At 35.6% G+C, this 20,575-nt stretch overlaps 1 protein-coding gene across 1 annotated transcript in view; it reads left to right on the top strand.

Annotated features, from left to right (window-relative positions):
- Nucleotides 1–20,575, top strand: part of LRRC7 (leucine rich repeat containing 7) — a 464,523-nt gene that overhangs the window by 97,838 nt on the left and 346,110 nt on the right. The window contains exon 2 of the mRNA XM_028512216.2: nt 12,152–12,249. Coding sequence (XP_028368017.2) covers nt 12,152–12,249 — 98 coding nt within the window. The remainder of the gene's footprint in view (nt 1–12,151; nt 12,250–20,575) is intronic.

Genomic DNA, 20,575 nt, shown 5'->3' on the forward strand with positions numbered 1-20,575 from the left:
TCAATAAACAATGAATTCTGCAGATAGGTACATTAAAACTATGTTAAAATTGATAAATACTAGGGTAAAAGAAAACATAGTCCAAGATAAGAAGGATCAGGAGTGCTAGTGCAGGAATGAAATTTGGGGAGAGCTGTTCAAACTGCAGTGTTTAATGTGGTTTTCAGAAAAAACATCATTGAAATAGTAACATTTGAATTAAGATGACCAAGGTGAAGGCGTTCCAGAGAGAGAACACAGCTAGAATAAAGGCCTGAGGCAGGAGCATGCTGTATGCATTCAAGTGGATTGATGGTGAGGGGAAAATGGGGTTATGAGGAGAGGTGTGAGTTAGCAGAGCACTAAGGGCCCCATAGGCCATTAAAAGGATATTGGCATTTCCTCTGAGTAAAATGGGAAGTCCTCAGAGTGCTGGGTGCAGTGCAGTGACTGGATCTGATTCACAATTTAAAGGGACTCCCTGGCTGCTGAATTGAAAATACACCACAGGAAAGCTAGGTTGTAGCATAGAGGCAGTGAATGTATGTACGCTCTAACATTATTTTAATCGATAACATACTTACTTACCCACAAAAGAAGATAAAGAAAAGGAAGGAAAGAAAAGCAAACCACTCTGGCTGTGTCGTGGGAAAGAAATGAGAAAGAAACGCCAGAGGAGGAGTTTTAAGTGTAAACTGCTATATGATTTGTGATTTGATCCTTTCTTGTGACCCATACATTTTTAGAGAATGCAAAAACATATTTTAAATGCTCCTAGAACTAGCATGTAATTATGTGTTGTCCATTTCAGTAGTTCAGGCTGTTCGGGTGCTTACTCATTCAGTCTCAAATAGGAACTTAATTGTGTTTTCCCTAAAACCTATCTTTCTAAGTAGATATAATCTTGACTTCTTTCTTTAGTAAAAGATACAGCATGTTCCATTTTTCTCTCCTAGTATAAGATACTAAGAGATTGAAAGTATTTATGTTTTAACACATACTACAAATTAAAAATATGATTCTGATATTTTTATCAATAAAAATTATTGCCATCAAACAGTACTCACCTGAGTAATCATAACAGTTAATTTATTTAAACAAAATGTTGAATATCTTCTGTGCCTCACACCCCATGCCACAACTCTAAAACATTTACTAGGAATACAGTGTCCTAAACATTCACAAATTGCATACTCTGCTGACTGAGAACCGTTGGCCTGTGGGTGGTAACTACAGTTGAAAGAGATTCATCAGGGACAGGAAGCCATAAAAGAACAGGCCTAAGGCAAAACCCTGGGTAAGAACTTGGTCTTCACGTCCCTTGATTACAAAGACTATGATGCTATTTATCTTATACATCACAGTATGTGTTTAGATATGTATGTACATTTCAGAAAAAATAACATTGACTCATATTTGCCAACTCTACCCATTTTACATTGAGGAAGGAATTCATGATTTTCTTGCCAAATAATTTTAGTTCTTCCACACACACTCTTCTCTGCATTTACACAACTGCTTTTTTAGTGGGCCCTTCTCTGAGACTTAAGAAAGCTCCAAGTACAAATGGAATAACCTGGAAATGAGCAGAGCAGTTTCTTTTTTCAGGCAGTTGTGTTCAAGTGAGAAGATCAGGAGAAATCAGAAAATTCAGAGGAGAGTCTGGCTTTGCTGCTGACCTTGGGCAAGTGAGACCCTCAGTTCATCTGTAAAATACTAAACCCACAGGCTCTTTCTGAGAAATAAATAATATATACAAAGATGTTGTATAACCATAGATCACATCAGAGCTTTATTGGGTATACATTTATTTGTAATACCATTTAGTCAATCATTTAACAATGAATATTTAATTGCTACTGTGTTCTGTAAATTGTACTATATCCTCTTCTGCCCTCAGGAGATTTTAATGGAGGCTGGGGTGATGAGATGTATGTGTAGGACCCTGTAATAGGACAGAGAGACAGACAATAACTAGGTAGGCAGACAAAATTATACAAGGCTTTCCAGAGGAGAGATAATTCTGTATTCTGCTGGCATTTCATAAATGTTGACTGAAAATCATGAACCCAAATGTTAACATAAGTGTTTTCCTTTTCCTTTCATGTCAAAGTGGGTCAGAGGAGGAAAGGGAAAATGGAGAAAAGGAGTCAAACTAAGCTTATACATGTATTAAGTACACATACTAATTTCTATATGGCAGGTATTATGTTGCATTTCTATATTTCACCTAATTCAAAATATAATTTTACAAAAAATAGTTTTTAGATGCTATTAAACTTAAGAAAGATAGATAGTTCAGGTGTAATCTTTTATCATAACATGAATAGTAATAATCTTATTAAAGCACCTAGCATTTTTTCTGTATTTCTTAGTATCAATTTTATCTTTGCATAATATGTGATTCAACATTTGGGTTTTTCAAGAACTCTCAGTGTTTTTTAACTGCTATATTTCTTCCATATTGCCAGTCCTGTTTTTGCTTCTGAGAGTTATTGATTTCTTATTAAGCCTTCTTTACATTTTTGCCATCCTGTGAATATAATTTATTTTTGCAGGCAAGTGTTTCTATTAATTTATCCACTTAATTTATGTAGTTTTAAGAGACTTATTTTTTTAATAACTCTGAAGTTAGTGAACTTAAATAATTGCCTTTTTGAGATTTCAGCAGTGAACACATTCCTCAATCTGACATGTTACTCAGTTATTTCTGTAAGGGCCTTCACTAAGGGGAACTTGCTATTTCTTGTATCGACTCAATTAGACAATAATACCTTTATAAAGATAACATATCTCTGATACAGTATTACTTTGTGTGTGGGTGAAAACCAAACAAAATATATTTTTAAATAATAAGTAATTCAGTTTTAAAACTAGAAGGTTGTGAATAGTGTGCTTCCTGAATTTATGAGGAGCTTGACTATTTTCCAGCTGCTACACATGCTCTTCTCATTAATTTCACTAATTTTTTGTACAATAGTTGTTTGTTGCTATGTTATATAGTAAATTATATACCATTGTAAATGAGCACAGCTACTTAAATGAAGGAACTGTTCTCCTTATTTACAAATTATTCTACTCTCACTTGGCCCCTTCCTAAATCTCAGAGAAGGGACTACTGTCATTTATAGATTCTAGATTTTCAAGAAGTCCATAATGATATGCATCTGCTTTGAATTCTATTTCTTTAATAAAAGGCCAGAACAATGTATTATTGTGTTTGTCATTCCCTAAATGTGTGGCTTGGCAATGTAAAAAGTTTTTTCTCTTGGACACAACTGATGACTCTTGTATTTTTGGTAAATCATCACTGCCCTTAAAAACCAGGTGCCGAACCCTCTCCCAGCTCTGCATCATGTCATCCGTCTTCATGTTCTGTTGAACATTTCACTCTCTTTCTCGGCAGTTTAAGTATAGTTGAGATGTGATTTCTTTTCACAACAATTTTGCTCTTTAACTTCAGCTTCTCCTTATTAACTATCAGCTCAACATCTTTGGCTGAAATAATTGGGTATTGATTATTTCTATACTGTCATTTGCAGTTTAAATGGGATCTTTATAAACACTTGAGAATTCTTTAAGGTTTTTTTCACATTTTTTATTGCTGTTCAAGTACAGTTGTCTCCATCCCCACCCAAATCCCCACCCCACCCTAGCCATTGCCACTTCCCACCCTTGATCCTACCCTTCTTTGGCTTTGTCCATGTGTCCTTTATACATGTTCCTGAAAACCAATCCTTCTAATGGCTATTATATGCTCACTATGCTCACTATGTATGCATCATTCTAGTCTGGGGTTAGGTTCAGGTTCACTGTGCTGAATTCAGGTTCAACTTCCTCTAAAAGAAAACAGCAGATTGGTGATGAAGCAAAAGTACTTTCCACTGCTTCTTCAACTTTTTCTCTCTTTTTTTTTCTTGAATTATAAGCCAAAGAAAGAATTTGGAAGCTCTGGGGGGATGGCGTAGGGAAGGGGGAGGTCACTTGGCTGTATAACTTCATAAGGATGGAAGGTCACAGCATGCTGCCTCTTATTCTTCTCTTTCTCTGGGAAGGACAGACTATTAATCATCATTTCCAAAAATAATATAGCAATATTATTCTTCCTTTCTTCTTTTTTAAATTTTTTTATGAGGGAGTGAGAGAGAAACATTGATTTGTTGTTCCATTTATTTATGCATTCATTGGTTGATTCTTATATATGCCTGGCCAAGGATCTAACCAGCAACCTTGGTATATTGGGACAATGCTCTAACCAACTGAGCTTCCCAGCCAGGACCTTCTATTTTTCATGTGCATACTTAAGCACACTTATATTTTTTAATCCCTATTGGTTTCATTTTAGTTTGCCATGAATTATATCTGTTGAGTTTTTAGATCCACAGAATCATAAGTCAAAGTGACAATAATTTTTATTCAATATTTAAAGATTTCTTGTGCATCTGTAACTCACAAGGTAAGAACCCTTCCTACTCTATGAAACACTAGAAAAACTAAAATACTGATAATATTATCTATGCATAGTGGCATTGTATAATTAAAGTTGGAATTATGGGAGCCAAAGGACCAAAGTTCAAGTTCTTATTCTGGCTTTCCTTTGTTATTCCACATATGTCACTTAATTTTCAGACTTTCATTTGTCTCCTGTATAAATAGTAATGTATTAATACCTACTTCAGAATTGTCATGGAAATGAAATAAATTATGGGAATGTATTTTTATGACTGTGGTACATGATATCCAAGCCCTCAAATTGTTTGGAATCTATGTGAGTGAAGGACTCATTGAAATGAAGACTAATACTAACTGAAAAGTCACTGGTTACTCTTCCAAAAATGTAATAGATATAATATAGAAGATTCAGAAGGCAAGCACTGAGTATATATGAAGTGGTTGAAATTGTTTCTGAATAGAACTGGGACTTAAAATTTGGCCTTCGAAGATAGGTAAAATTTGAATATAAAACTAGAATCTTCCAAAATGTCCCCACCAGGAAGGAGCCAACTTCATTCACTCATTAAATCATTTGTTAAATATTTACGAAGTGTTTACCATGGTCTACATACTGTGCTGTGTTAATGGACATGAAAGAAGTGGCTATAAAAAGAAAAAAAATGCTTGACTTTTGTCACATGGTACACATTTGAATCTTTGGACTCTGACAAATAAAAAGGTAGTAGCCTCTTTGACCACAGACTATAAGGATGAATTTTAAGATAGTAGTCAACATTGTATGGCTTTGTACTTAAACAGAAATGCTTCTGTATATTCATTGTCAAATTGGAAGGCAACAAATGCTGCTATTTTTTTACTGTATATTTTATTAATCATCCCAGTCATATTTATTTCCATTTTAAATATAATGGATTCTGGTTTTTTATAGATATGCAGTTTATTGTGTCCAATTCTGCTTTATAATCAAGTTAAATAAAAACCCAATGAAATGCCAGTCTCATATTTTTAAATGTCTGCATTTGTTCCAGATTATTTAATTAAAGATTATTAAAACATAAGTGAAATTTTTACTTTCCTAGAAACTAATAAGTCAGAGATATTTACTCTTTGTAATTTATCTTATATTCACTTAACTGATTTAAAAAATCCCTTAAGGAGTCTTAGGGGACTCCAGAGGACAAAGCAGAAGGGCATGCAAATACTCAACTCACTGCTTTGTAAGCAGACCTTCAGTTAGAGCAGGAGCATCAAACTCATTTTCACCGAAGCCCACATCAGCCTCTTGGTTGCCTTCAAAGGGCTGAATGTAATTTTAGGGCTTTATAAATGTAACTGCTCCTTAACAAGGGGCAAGGAGTTCTGCACTCCCTCCTGGTAGAAACAAGGAAGGTGCCTGGTCAGATAAAATATGGTGGAGGGCCTGATTCTGCCTGTGGGCCTTGTGTTTGCCACCTATGAGTTAGAGGCTCATCTAAATTTGCTTTTTTTTATCTAATAAATCCATTTAGGCACTATATATTTATAATTTGGGATGTGCTCACAAAACAGCAAATATAATAATAAGCTCAAGGAGAGGGGAATAATAGCTTCAGTATCTTTGGTAACTTGTAAACAAAATAAGTTGATTTTACTTTTTAATTGATTTATTTGATGTCATGATTCTATTACTTCCCTTGGTTACAATCCTTGTCTACTGGTAAGGGCACCTGGTCTTTATAGGTTTATATCATATTAAGGAGAGCAGCCCCCCAATGAACTCATCTCACTGTTCCCCTCCGAACCCCTAGGCCCTGCAGCAAAGAGAATCTGAGGTGGTCCTGACCTCTGATAACGGGTCAGCCCTGATGGCTGGTGGAGAGAGCAGTGGTGAGAGGATGCTTTTGAGGGCAAGGTGATGGCCTATTAGGGAAGTGTTAGGAAGTGCCAGTGAATGACTGAGGGAAAGCACACAGGTGGGGGGTAATGGAAAGATGATATCATTTGGACAGTCCTTCATTAGTTTGACTACCTAGCTCACACCCAGTGACCATATGAATATATATTTGCCCTTGTGGCAGGATTAGGGGAGACTCATTCATTCAAACAACAAATACTTCATGAATGCCAAACACTGTGCTAAGTTTTCCAATAGGGTGGAGAATAATACTGATACTGTCCATGACTTCATAGAGATTACAGTATAAGAGACAGGCAGATGTTAAACAGAAATTCCAGAAGACTAATATATAATTGCAATTTGTAATACATACTATGATGGAAAACTCTGGGCTGCATGGTAAGACCATACTCAGGGATCTAATTAGATAAAGGGGTCAAAGTGATTCCTCATTATCTCAAAAAGTGGTACTATAACAAAGACTGGAAGGATGATTAGGGGTTATTCAGATAGAATAGGAGGAAGATCCTTCAAGGCAAAGGGAGCAGTATATGCAAAGATCCTGGATGGAAAGGGGTTTTAAGTGTGTATTCAAGGCACTTAGATGTGCTAGGAGAGCTTCATAGTTGAAAACTATGGTTGCATGAAAAAGTGTGTTTCTGCAAGGAGATTCTTAGAAGTTACTGTGATCCAGTACTACTGTGAGGAGTTTAGTTCATTTGTCTGTGAAGACTGTCATTTGGAGCACTTTCCAAGGGCTTTTTCTCCTGGTCTTAGTGAGTTTAATTCAGAGATCTTCAGTGGAGATTTGTATGTTTGTTAGTCATGTGCTGAGTCGGGGCTTCTAGATATGCTGTGCTGTCTACTACAGTAGCCAAGTGTGTTAATTGAAATTTAAGCAAATTTAAATTCAACACAATTTCAAACTCACAAGTTCCATTCCTCTGTCACACCAGCCACATTTCAGGTGTTCAATAACTGAAAATGAATAGCAGCTACTCTATTGGGCAGCACAGATATTAAACTTTTATGTCATCACAGAAAGTTCTTTTGCACAGGTCACATGGTAGTTAATAACATAGGCTCTGAAGTCAGAAAGTACTGGATTAAAATCCTCGTTTACTTACTGTATGATCCTAAACAGTTTACTTAACATTTCTGAGCCTCAGGTTAACCCTGGATAGAATAAGAATAGTATAAATAATGTATACATAAACTTACCTAGCATCTAGCACATAATAGAAATTTTTAGAAAAACTAGTTATACTTGATATGTCTATAATTTTAATCCAATTCCCTATCTTCTAATGACTCTATAATTCTCTATTTTCCTTCCCCATCTAGTATAAATTTATTTCAAGCATATTTTCACCTAAGCTTTATTTTCTTTATTCATTAATCATATTCCCCATTCAATCCACAATTCTACATCAATCCAAATTTGTTCTCTGATCCAACTGTCTGCCAAACCTTATTGAAGGCAATTATTTCATTATTGAAATTATCAGCCTTCTAATGGTCAGCCTTCACGTTGATCTGGATGACCTCCAAGCAACTTGGCAAGCATTTAACTACACCTCTTTTCATTTCTGATAATACCCGTTCTAACTGCGGTCTCCACCCCAGACACTTACTTCAGCTCTGTATCAGTAAGTGACTACCTCTTTAAATGAATTTGTTGAACTTCCCTCTCCTACATCTGCAAGTGTGTATATTTTCAAAAGGGTTTCCAAATGTCAGTATTGGGACCAGTGTAAGGCTACTTGAGAAACACCAGATTAATGTTAAAAAATATATCTACCTTGACCTGATCCCAGCCTACTGAATGAAAATCTTTAGTGTTGGAAAATCTATAGTGTTGGAGAATCTATATTGTTTAAAGCTCCTCAGGCGATTTTTGAACTAAGTTTAGGAGAATCATGGACACCTCTGCTCATAGTCTCTGATAGTTTTCACAGATTTTTCAATATTAATCTGGCTGCCTCTGCTTCTTCCCAGCAGTTGCCATGTAGGCTGCACTTTTCAGAGCTTTTCGATAAGCTGTTAGAGCATCTGTCTTGCCTGTGGTCATCACGCTTAATCTTTCCTTGCTGGAACTGTTAACACACTCCTGTTGGTGTCTTGCCAAATTTGAAAGTAGCTGGAATAGCTCCTTTGCTGTGTCCTGGCTGTGCTCCAAGACTTGATTATTGGCCATTTTGCCTGACCATTTAATGTGAACCGTAGATCATAGATGATGCTGGGTAAAGGGTTCAAGCAGCCAGATTTGGAATCTCAGGAAGATGGAAGTCCTGCAGTCATATAATAGTGTAGACACAAACATCGCTTCTGCAAAACTTTTAATTTGATTCAAAGTGTTTTCTACTGGGCATAACACTTAGAATTCTAGAGAAAAAAGGACATTTAATGTTGTTTTAAAATGTTTTCTTCTCTTAGTGGGTGGTATATATAATTTATAGTGAGTTTCTTTGTTCCCAGCTATCTTTTTGGTGGTTCTCAAAAACTTAAAACGTCACAGATGGAAGCAAACATTTCAGTGAAAATAGCTAAATGATCAAAAATCAACATGTAATTAGCAGATCAACATATATACATATATATCTTTTATTTCTTAAAGATATTATTTATTTATTTTCAGAGAAAGGGAGGGAGAGAAACAACAATGTGTGGTTGCCTGTCATCTGCCCCCCAAATGGGGACCTGACCCATAATCTAGGCATGTGTCCTGACTGGGAGTTGAACCAGCAACCATTTGTTTTGTATTGTAGTCCTGCACTCAATCCACTGAGCCATACCAGCCAGGGCTATTTGTGTAGTTATATATTTCTATACTTATAATATGTATGTTATTTATGTATAAGTATATATTAACATAAATATTCATATTACATTTAATAACAATTTCATCAAACTTAAAGTGTGCATTACATAATAGAATTTCAACTATTCAGTCTCCTAGTAGAATTATTTCCATGACTCTGTGATTATTCATTATAATACTTTATTAAATAAAGCCATTTTCATATGTCTTAACGTAGTAGACATTTCAAATTTTAGTATATGATTTCATTTTTATTTAGGATAATTATGATGAATGACAGTGACATTTGCTGAGCTCTTGAATTGTGACAGACTCAGTGTAAAGCACTTTACATATATTAACATATTTAGTCATCACAACAATCCTATGAGGTGGTTGTTATTCCTATTTAATTATGAGAAAATTAAGGCAAAAAGTACATATTCTTTTCCTAAAGCCATTTTTTAAAAGACAGAATTAGAGCCCTGGCCAGATGGTCGGAGCACCATCCCATACACCAAAAGATTGTGGGTTTAATCCCCAGTCAGGGCATGTACAGGAGACAACCCATCAGTGTTTCTTTCTCACATTGATTCTCACAGTGTTTCTCTCTTTCTCTTTTCTCTCTCTCTCAAAGCAATAAAAACATATCCTTGGGTGAGGACTGAAAAAAAAAAGACAGAATTAGAATTTGGGCCCAGGTTGTCTGATTCCAGAACTTAGGTTTGTCACACTCGGCTATGCTCCATTTCTAACATGACATAATCTGCAGAGCAGCTTGTAAGGATTCTCAGGGTGCAGCCTTTGGGCATGATTCCTGGGGAGTTGATTTGGGGATCTTTGCTACCAATGGCAACTATATAATGAAAATTTTCTGAAGCCCTGTTAGTGCTTTATCACTTATATTTCAAATCTTCTGACAAACCCTAAAACACAGAGAAGGGGAAATTAACTAGACCACTTTTGCTTTCACATGTTTGATTGTCAGAGATATAAAAGGTAAAAGAATAGCTTATCCAAGAGAGAGGTTTACATAGGATTCCAACCAGGATAAGTTGCCATTCCTCATCAGAGTGTGATCACAATAAGTAAAATTGGTTTCTAAAATTCCATCACAATGGTATGTAGACATTTGCATGTGAAAGTTATGTTTGCTGTCTTTTACGATTTTGAGCTTATAAACTTGAGTAAATAACCATTAGTTCACTTACATTATTGTTAGGTCATCATGAAAATTCATTTGTTTGCTGAAATGTGAACAAAATTGCACACTGAGTTAATTCAAGAGTCACAAATCAGAAAGTTTATATAATTTAGTTTATATGGCTAAGCCTCATGGGAAACCTGTAGAGACAGGTCTAGAAGCTTAATTTTCCCCTATATATAGTGTTAAAGCAAATTATGTCATAAACTCTTGGTTTCCTGTTATTGTATTATTATAACCTAGAGAGAAATAATTCTATTTTTTTTCTTGAAATGAGCTTTGACTGAAACTAAGTTTTAAGTTAGCATTGCACATTGAGAAACATTTTTGTGTACTGCATATACACAGGCACGAACATAAGAACACACACACACTCAAACACTTACTGCATCTCCTACATATAAATAGAGTGATTTCAGGAAGTATATTTGAAGAAGTGCTTTTAAAAACCAGGGACAGTTTCCCCCAAAAATAGTGTTACGTTATTATCCCAGCACAAAATGTCACTCGTCTCATATTTCACATTACTTTAAACAATGCTTTTATGGTATTGTCCTGTCCTGATTTTCCTCTTTAGACATCAGAAACACAAACCTCTATACCAATAACTCTAGAAGACCCACTGTCACCATAACCAATAACACACGGTTTTCAAAAGCATACGTGATATCAGCCAGCACAGTCATCAAAACCAGTGCTATCCCATTAGAATAATTATATAGATATTAAGGAGCTATGGTTTTATTTTCAAAATGATAAATATCATGGTTTTGTTATGAATTTTCAAATCCTGAGCACTCAATGGTTTTTAAATCTTATTAAAATAAGTATACAATGATGGTACAAGAATATAAGGTTTACTAACACCAGAAAATACTAATCACAAGGTATATGCTGTTAAATATGCTAAGCCAAGTTGCATTTGATGCTTTTATTATTATTTCTGGATGCTAGCATTTCTATGTCACTAGTAACTGAGAGTACACTTTATATTAACCAATTTTTTAAGAAGTCATGATTATTGGAATTAGAAAACTCCTCCCAATTTAGTCATTATCATGGAAGAAAAGCAGCAATTCCTCTCTTGAAATTGAAATTCTGAATGTTGGTGAAATATATATTCTTTATTTTCTAAAGAGTGGCCTGATTTTTGACAAATTTATTTACAAGTAATCACTCTTTAGTCAATAGGTCTCTGCCTTAGTTATCTAGGCTGCTATAACAAAATACAGCACACTTGGGTGGCTTACATAACAGGAATTTATTATTCACAGTTCTGAAAGCTGAGAAATCTGAAATCATGGTACCAGCAGATTTATTTCCTGGTGAGAGCCCTCTTCCTGATTTGTTGATGACTACCTTCCCACTGTGTTCTCATAAGCAAGAGAGAGAGAGAGAGAGAGAGAGAGAGCCCAGACTCTGGTCACTTACTGTTCTGAGGACTCTAATCCCATCACGGGCATCCACTTAAACCTTGTTACTTCCCAATGGTTCCACCTCCATATATCATTACATTGGGGCTTAGAGCTTCACATGAGATTGTGAGTGAGGAGCACAAACAGTCCACTGCAGCCTCTAACTAAAGAATGTGCATATAAGTGTCTACATGGTGTTTTTACATTTTTAAAACCAGACTGTCTTGGAAAAGTCAAGCACTTTCCGGTTTACCATGGTCCCTGCCATGCCCTGTTGTATTATTCCTTGCTACATACTCAATGATGTTGTCTAACAAGCTTCTGTAGATAATTGAACTATTGGCTATTGCTATAATCCATTTATCTTCTCAAAATTTATCAATATTTTAGTAGTAATATATTCTTTTGGTTATCTTTTACAGGATGGAGAACCTAATAAGGGGAAGGAATCCCCCACAATATCAGAGAAGTCCTTGTAAAGAAGTTCGTGCAGCACTTCGGAAGAGGCCTGAAGAGGAGTGTAAGTATTTCAATAGAATTAACTATATTCTAGATAGATTTTGGTGAGTAGCATTGTAAAACTAAAGGGCTGACCTTTAAGTAACTAAAAAATAGAGATACTTAATAAATATTTGTTGAATCAAATTGGATTCATTTTTTAAAACTTATGACCACACAGTATAAGGATGCATCATTAAGATGCTCTACTGATAATTTGGTTTTCAATGAGATTGGAAAAGGCTGCATAATCTACCATGTCTTTCTTAGAGAGTCATGTTGTGAATGTTAATATTTTTCAGGAGTGCTAAGATTAAAAAATCTTTTTGAAATGTGTTTACAATATACATTCTCTAGTTTCCTTTGACCACATTGTTCTTTCAGCTTTTCTATAAAACTGAAAACTCTTTGAAAACCACTGTCTTAGACTAAAGAACAAATATCTTGTGGTAAATAAAAACCCATTTAACAATGAGAAATATTTGATTCAATGCTATTTAATAAAACATTTTGCAAGATAGAAGGCATGTTTCCCACCATTAACTCATTTTATTTCATCTTGATATTATCACATATTAGAGTATATTATTGTCTGTGAAGATTTTATTTAAATATTTCCAATCATTAGCATTTTTGAAATGTTTGACATAATATTTGCAATTTTAGTTTCCAAGATGACCCATAATACTAACTTTCTTCATGATAATTGCGTATAATTATTTTCAAGGAAGTAAATCACATGCCATTTTGACAAAATTTATCTTAATAGAGATAATGCAATGGGTTCATTGGCATGTATAGTTAGGTAGATTTATAATATTACATTGGCATTTTAAATTAGTTTGAAGTACACTGTTCTGAGTAAAGACCAAGTACATTAAATCTGGGCACACTCATGGCAAGTATATTTGTTTTGTTTTGTTTTATTATAAAGTCAATAGACTATCTGATTTTGTTTCATATCTGATTTCATTTATATCACTCAATGTAGTATTTGTTTTAATTGATAGAGTTATAGCTTCTAACACTTCAAACAATATCTAATTAAAACTGAAATTTCAAAATGGGAATTGAGTTCATGGATATCTTAAAGTAAAACTGTCAGATGCAGACTCTTGCATCTTTCACCGGGTTCATAGGAAAGCTTTGGGGTTTCTTTGCTATGCTAGTTCATCACAATCAGCTTAGTCTGGTATAGTGCTGCAGATTTCATTTAAAATTTCAGAAGGAATTTTGTAATTAAATTTATAGTTGATTCTTACAGAGTTACTATTCAACATACACAGAGTAATTGTTCAGGCTTCTTGTACTGAGTTGGTGTAGGCCAGAGCTTGACCAACTATGCTCTATTGAACAAATCCAGCCTGCACCTGTGTCTGTAATAATATTGTGCTGAAACACAACCATCTCCTATTTACTCAGGTGTTGCACTGTGCATAGCTGCTCTGTGCTGCAAAGGGAGAGGTCAGTAGTTGTGATGCAGACTATGTGGCCCACAAAGTCAAAGTCATTTACCTAATTCTTTATAGAAAAAGGTTTCTGAATCCTGGCATCAGCCAGTAATTCTTAAAGTGTGTGCTTTGGACCAGCAGCAGCACCAGGGAAGTTGTTAGAAATGCAAATTTTAAGGGCTGCAACCCCCATCTACTGAGTGAAAACCTCTGAGTGTCAGGTCCAGTAATCTGTGAATTTGGAAGTGAGCCCTACATGAGATTCTGATGCAAGCTCAAATTTGAAAACCACTAGCCTGAGTCAAATGACTGGCTAAGGACGATAGTAAATCATCATGGATGTAAAAGACTAGACTGTGGGCATATTTCAGAGTTAAGCCTTATTGTTGCCAACTTAAGGTGCATAATATGACTGATGCTTGTGTTATAACTAGAAATTCCTCACCAGTCAGATTATGGTGGTCAGGACCATTTCTGAAATATCACTGCAGGAACTCAGCTGGACTGACCATGTTATAAATATGTGGGATGACATCATGGTAAATGAGAAACCGATAAAATATTATTCTCTTCTGGAGAGGTCTTAATTACCCCTTGTTAGTATAATGAACAGTTCTTCTTGTCCTATTATAGACCAGTGTTGAATCCCTAAAAAATAAGACTTTAAAAAAAAATAGAAGCAGTGTTTATTAATTAAGACATTAACTTTAGAGTCACACAGAAGTGCTTCTTCTCTAATGTGACACTTAATGTGACCAGCTACATGGCTCTCAGTATATTTTTAAACCAAAACTCAGTTTACTTATTTAAAAAATGATACATCTATCTTGTAGGATTCTTTTGAGATTAAGTTCTTGGCACAGAACCTGGGACATAGCAGGTTTTCTTTTTTTCTTTCCTCTCTTTCTTTCCACTTATTATTGTTTTTGTTATTTCAAACTAGTCATATGTGTGAGGACAATTAACCATGTTTCTGATCACAGAAGTGAAAATCCACAGAAATTGCTACCACCATTTTTTAAAACAATAATGCATGGCAAGGAATAGGTTTTAAACAAATGACATGAGCTGAAATTCTTGCAGCATTGTTAGATACTAATGCATGTTAGATAGTAATTTGTCTCATACCACAGCATAGGTCTTTCCCAGTCATTCTACAAATTCAATATGGGACACAGACAAAGACTTGCTGGTCAGTTCTGATGGAAAATATCACCTTAGAAAATCATCATAGAAAGAGAAATGAGAGTGGCTATCCTTTACTGAGAACAGAAAGGAACAGCAGACTTAGAGGATCCTCCAGATTCAAGAAGGGCTCCCTTGCATTTAGAAATATTGCATCAGCGAGGTATTACTAAAGAGCATGATCCATACTTCTTTCTTTTATAATATTTTATACTCTTTTACAGTATTTTCAATGTGAAGATCAACATTAGGTCATTATATCTATTGTACATCTAGCAAAGCCAACTTTCAGTACAAAAAGTTTCTTGTAAAAGACAGGGATTGAAACATGCTCAAGTTATTCCACATTTTAAAAAAATAATAAAAACTTTGTTCTCGAAACCACAAACTATATCCCCACATTCTTGCGTTAGTCCCAGATAACCGCCACCCTCCCCACCCATTCTTGCTCTGTTCTCAGGTAAACCTCTCTAAAGAGTCACTTATACTCTATTTACTTATCTCACACTCACTCCTCCAAACACACTCAGCCTGGCTCCTCCCCAGTCACTCTACTGAAACAGTTCATTCACACCACCAATAATCTCTTTACGGTGCTGTGTTAGTTTTCTATTGCTATGTAACAAATTACCACAAACTTAGTGGCTGGAAACAGCCCTCATTCATTTTCTCACAGTTTCTGTGTGTCAGGAGTCTAGGCAGGGCTTAGCTGAGCTCTCTGCCTCAGTGTTGTACCAGGCTGAAGTGTCATTGAAAGCTCAATTGAGGAAGACTCCACTTTCAAGCTCAGTTAGGTGATTGGCAGAAGTTTTTTTTCCTTATGGTTGTATGACCAGGAGTCTTGCTTTTTGCTGACTTCCAGCTGGAGGCCACCTTTAGGTTTCAGAGGCCTCCTGCAGTCCTTGTTTAGGTGTAGCTAACCACTTCATTGGTCTAGCAAGGAGACTCTCTCCTCAGAGAAGGCCCTGTCCTTCATTAAGGGATTTCACCTGATTAAGCCAGGCTAACCCAAGATAATTTATTTTTGATTAATTCACAACCAGCTGATCCAGAACCTTAACTACACCACCATCTTTTCCGTATTCTGTTGGATAAACGCAAGTCACAGATCCTGCCAATCCAAGGGGAGGGGATTACAAAGGGCTTGAACATTTGGGGTGTGATGACTATGGGGCCAGCTTAGAATCTGGCTACCGTTTGCTAAACCTATCAGGTGTTTTTTTTTTTTCCCAATGCTCTTTAACTTGTTAGCCAAAATCAACACTGTTGATCATTTCCTCCTTTTGAACACTCTAATGCCTTGATTACCTTAACACAATTCTCTCCTGGGTTCCTCTGTGTCTCTGGTTATTCTTTTGCATGCAGAGCACATTAGAATTTCTGAAAACTGTTTGAAGTCTTCTTCTAAATATATTGTCTCCATGGACAGCCTCATTACACCCACAGCATCAGTTATTCCTGTAACCAGATGACTCACAAAGTAATACCTCCAACCCATACATATCTCCATATATCCAAATAGCTACTTGACACTTGATGCCTCAGATATTTCATTTGCACCTCAAATTCACCAAATCCATGATCATTCCCTCAAAACCTGAGTTTCTTCCGGTATTTTTGGTGTGAGTGTTAGGTGCTCTTAATCATTTTGGTACAAAAAATATACATCTCAGAGTCATCTTTCATACCTCTTCTCCTTTTTCCTCTGACATTCACTATAATTTCAAAGTCTGTAATTTCAACTTCTCATTATGTTTTGAACCTGTTCACAAATCATTTCTTCTGCAGAGACGCTAAGATTCTACTGGATATTCCTGTAAATGGCTTTCCTAGATATTGTTCTGAACACTTTCATCTTAAAATAATTCTATGGGCACTGCTCACTGAAGAAAGATGAAAGCTTTCCTGTAATTAAAGGACGTGCACAGTCTGGCTCCCACCCATCCCTTCACCTTTATCTCATGCTCGATTCCCTTGCCTTGTGAATTGCAAACACATGAGTGTTCCTTAAATTCAATGATGAGAACACAGAATATATATGTTTTACATGTTATAGAACCAGAGGAAAAAAATTACCATGGAAAGGAAGAGTATACTTTTGGAAAATAATAAATGCAGACACTAGAAGAAAAAAGTTAGAAAGTTGTTAAAACTTTTCAGTAATCACAAGAAGATATGTCTAGGAAATAGGTATAAAATAAGCAATATGGAAAAAACAGCAATTTTTTTTCAGGAAAAAAAGAAAGAACTAAAAATGAACATTGATGAAGAAAAGAATTATAAAAAGCCAAACATGAAGAGCAGACTTAAAATCTCCATGGGCATCAAGAAAATAATACTGTAAACATGCCTGGAATTTAAAGAAGAAATATTAGAAATCACAAATACAAAGAAAGTATGACCAAAAAATAAATATGAAGGGAAGTAATGACAATTGTGGAGAAAGAAAAAGTGAAAATCCAACCTAAGAATTATAAACTCTTCTAAAACAGAAATCAGAGCAATTTAAAGAAAAAAATCATCAGTCTTAATTGAATATATTTGTCAAAGTTAAAAATATATAGTTACTCTACTTATCAGTTAAATGAGAGCCATACCCAGATACATCCAGACAAGCATTTTAGAATTACACTATCAGTTCTTTGAAGGACAAGGTATCTGTCTTATTTACCATCATGTCAACAACACATAGCATAGTGCCTAGAAATTGGGAGGTGTTTAACAAATATTTCAGAATGAATAAAGAAATCAATTACTTTACTTTAAAAATAAAAGTACACCACAGGGATCTACTTGAGAGAAAAGGGGTGGAGAGAAAGTACAAAAAAAGAGAGTAAAGAAGGAAAGAAAATCAGATAAACAGTAAGACAGAAAGGAGAGAGGGAAGGAGGGAGGGAAGAAGAAAGGAAAGGAAAAATGTCTGATTATGAAACAGATAGCATGTTCTCACCTTCCCCCATTTCTCCCTTCAAAATTCATTAAACACCCTGGAAGTTATTTAACAGACCATGATAAAATGCCCTCTGAAAGTTTCAAAGAAGAAGACAGACTGGCTGGGACTTCCAAACTGGAGGAAAGACAACATGATATGTTCCTTGGGTTTTCTTTTCATCTCCCATGAATTCCTGGACTGAGCAACAGAGAGACCTACAATATTACATTGTCAAAAGACATCATCATCATCATCATCATCATCATCATCATAATCATAATGAGAAAAGCAAGAACAGTCTGTTCTCTCAATCTGCCTACAACAGCAGAACAGGAAGGCCCCAGGCCACCCCAGTCTTGCTGTGCCCAGCACGCACGCAGACCTGTCTGGTGGTAATGGTGGCAATAGTGACACCCTGTGTCTTCATACTTCCACTAAGTGTTTCTGTGCATTCCCCGAGTGTAACTCAGTAACAGCAGGGAGCCCAGAAAAGCACCTTCTTAACCTGGCAGGTGGCACCAGTAGTGTTTGAGCAAGGCCCCAGCAGTGGCAGAAGAACAAAGCAGACAAACAGTGTTAGCATTATAAGGGATCAGAAACTTTTTTCCCATTTGAGTGCCAGTGATGGACTGAATGTGAGTCTGTTTAATGGCACAGCTGCTACAAAGTCTGGTAAACAGGTGTCTTTGGTCCTGGACTCCTAGTCATCATTGTCATGTGCATTGCTGTGGAATTGCCTAGGCTTATGTAACTGTTGTATTTCTTATCGTTCTAATCTGGAGACTTAACCTCCTCATGTTTCTGACCCCAAAACAGCTGTTGTTAGTTCAAAAATGTGTGCCTTTAGGGACCTAAATAGGATAAGTGTCTGCTTTTTCAAGAAACTTGCTTTCCTCAACATTGGACTGTTCCAGGCATGCCTTGAATAGAATTTTTTCCTGCTCCATTTTTGTTTTACAGAAGTAAATTAGGCACATTGTGTTTCTTCTCCTTCTATAGTTCTACTGCTTTTAGGGTAACATTGCCAGATAAAATACAAGGCACCTGGTTAATTTAAATTTGGATAAGTAACAAACATTTTTTTAGTATAGTATGTCTCAGACAGTATTTAGGGAACATTTATACTAAAAAATATTCATTCTTAACCTGAAATTTAATTTCAACTTCAACTGAGTGTTTATATTAGGGTTCTCCAGAAAAAAAAAAACACAGAATATATATTTTAAAGGAAGATCCAGCAAAGATAAGACATAGTGACAGAGACATATGTGATTTATTAAAGAATTGGCTCACGTGCTTATGAAGATGGTAAGTCTGAAATCTGTGGGGTAGGTCAGCAGGCTGAAGACCCTGAGAAGAGCCAGTGTTGCAGGACAAGTTCAAATGCCATGTGTTGGCAGGATTCCTTCTTTCTGAGGGAAGTTCATTTTTTTTATAAAGGCCTTCAACTGATTAGGTGAGACCTGCCCATATTACGGAGGGCAATCTGCTTTACTCAATGTTAAACAATGAAATGCTAATCTCACTCAAAAACACCCTTACAGAGAAATTGAAAATAATGCATGGCCACATATTTAGGTACTGTAGCCCAGTCAACTTGACACAAAATTAACCATCAAAGTTTCTTTATTTTAATTTGTTAAATCTGTCAACACTGTTTCAGAGGTCTGACCTAAGTTCCTAAGAGTTTCAGTTGCTCATTTATTTGATCATTTTTTCTTTAACAATGTAAAACTAGTACTATTTTCTGATACTTTTTTATTTTTTAGTTTTTTATTGCTTTTGGATACAAATAGTTGTTTTCTAACATATTTACCTAAATTTTGTCTCTCATGAAAGAGATATGAAATCAGTAAGTTCTAAGTCTTTCAAAATCCTCCATTATTCAAAAAAAGTCATATTTATTCACATCTTCCTGGATTGGATAACCCTATTTAGGAAGAAACTTATCATGAAATCAACATCAGACTGAAACCTGGAGATTTGATCTGAGACCAAAGAGATTTGATCTCTTATTGTTCTGCATGCTTTTCCCTATAATATGTCCTGTTTAATATGTTTTATTTTTGCTGGATCTTTCTTTAAAACACTAATTTTATAAATTTCTGGGATGCTTCTTAAGGGCAAGGCAATACTTGAACCCTTACCTCTAATGATGTTAGCATTTTGGAACTCACCTAAGAATGCTTAAATATTTTTGTTGGTTTTCTGTCATTTACCCTTAGATTTGTCCAGATTTTTTTGATACTTGCTATACTTTCCCTGTTCTTCAAGCTGTATTTCCCAAATGCTATTGCAATGGACTCTTCAAACACAGCTTGAAAAGGCTGCATTACCAATAGTTTCCTGATTCTGGCCTCTCTCAGGGATTCATTCTAGATTGCTCTCTGAAATTCCTTCTCTGCTTTGGTTCGATTGCTTTAGGTTCCAGTTACAGCTGTTAGATTTGGTAAAGCTGAAGTATCTCTTGCTTTTCTACTTGCCTCTGTAGGATTAGTCAGAGCTGGGTCTGTTCATTTCTATTTCATATTTGTTTCTCTCCACCTTCAAGATCCCAATTTCTATGTCATATCCCATAAAAATCTCAATATTTCTCCTGGGGAAATCTTTCTTTTCCTTCAAAGTAAGCAGCAAGTTTTCCTTTATTTTGTTTTTATTTTTCTACTCCTCCTGTTCTGATAATAAAACTGAAGCATACCTCTTTTTAACACCACTCTGATTCCTTCTGGATGCCTTACATAAACTCAGTTCTTAAGAGCCAAGTGCTCCAAACACAGTCT

Source organism: Phyllostomus discolor, chromosome 5 (assembly GCF_004126475.2).
Source record: "Phyllostomus discolor isolate MPI-MPIP mPhyDis1 chromosome 5, mPhyDis1.pri.v3, whole genome shotgun sequence".
NCBI classification, from domain to species: domain Eukaryota; kingdom Metazoa; phylum Chordata; class Mammalia; order Chiroptera; family Phyllostomidae; genus Phyllostomus; species Phyllostomus discolor.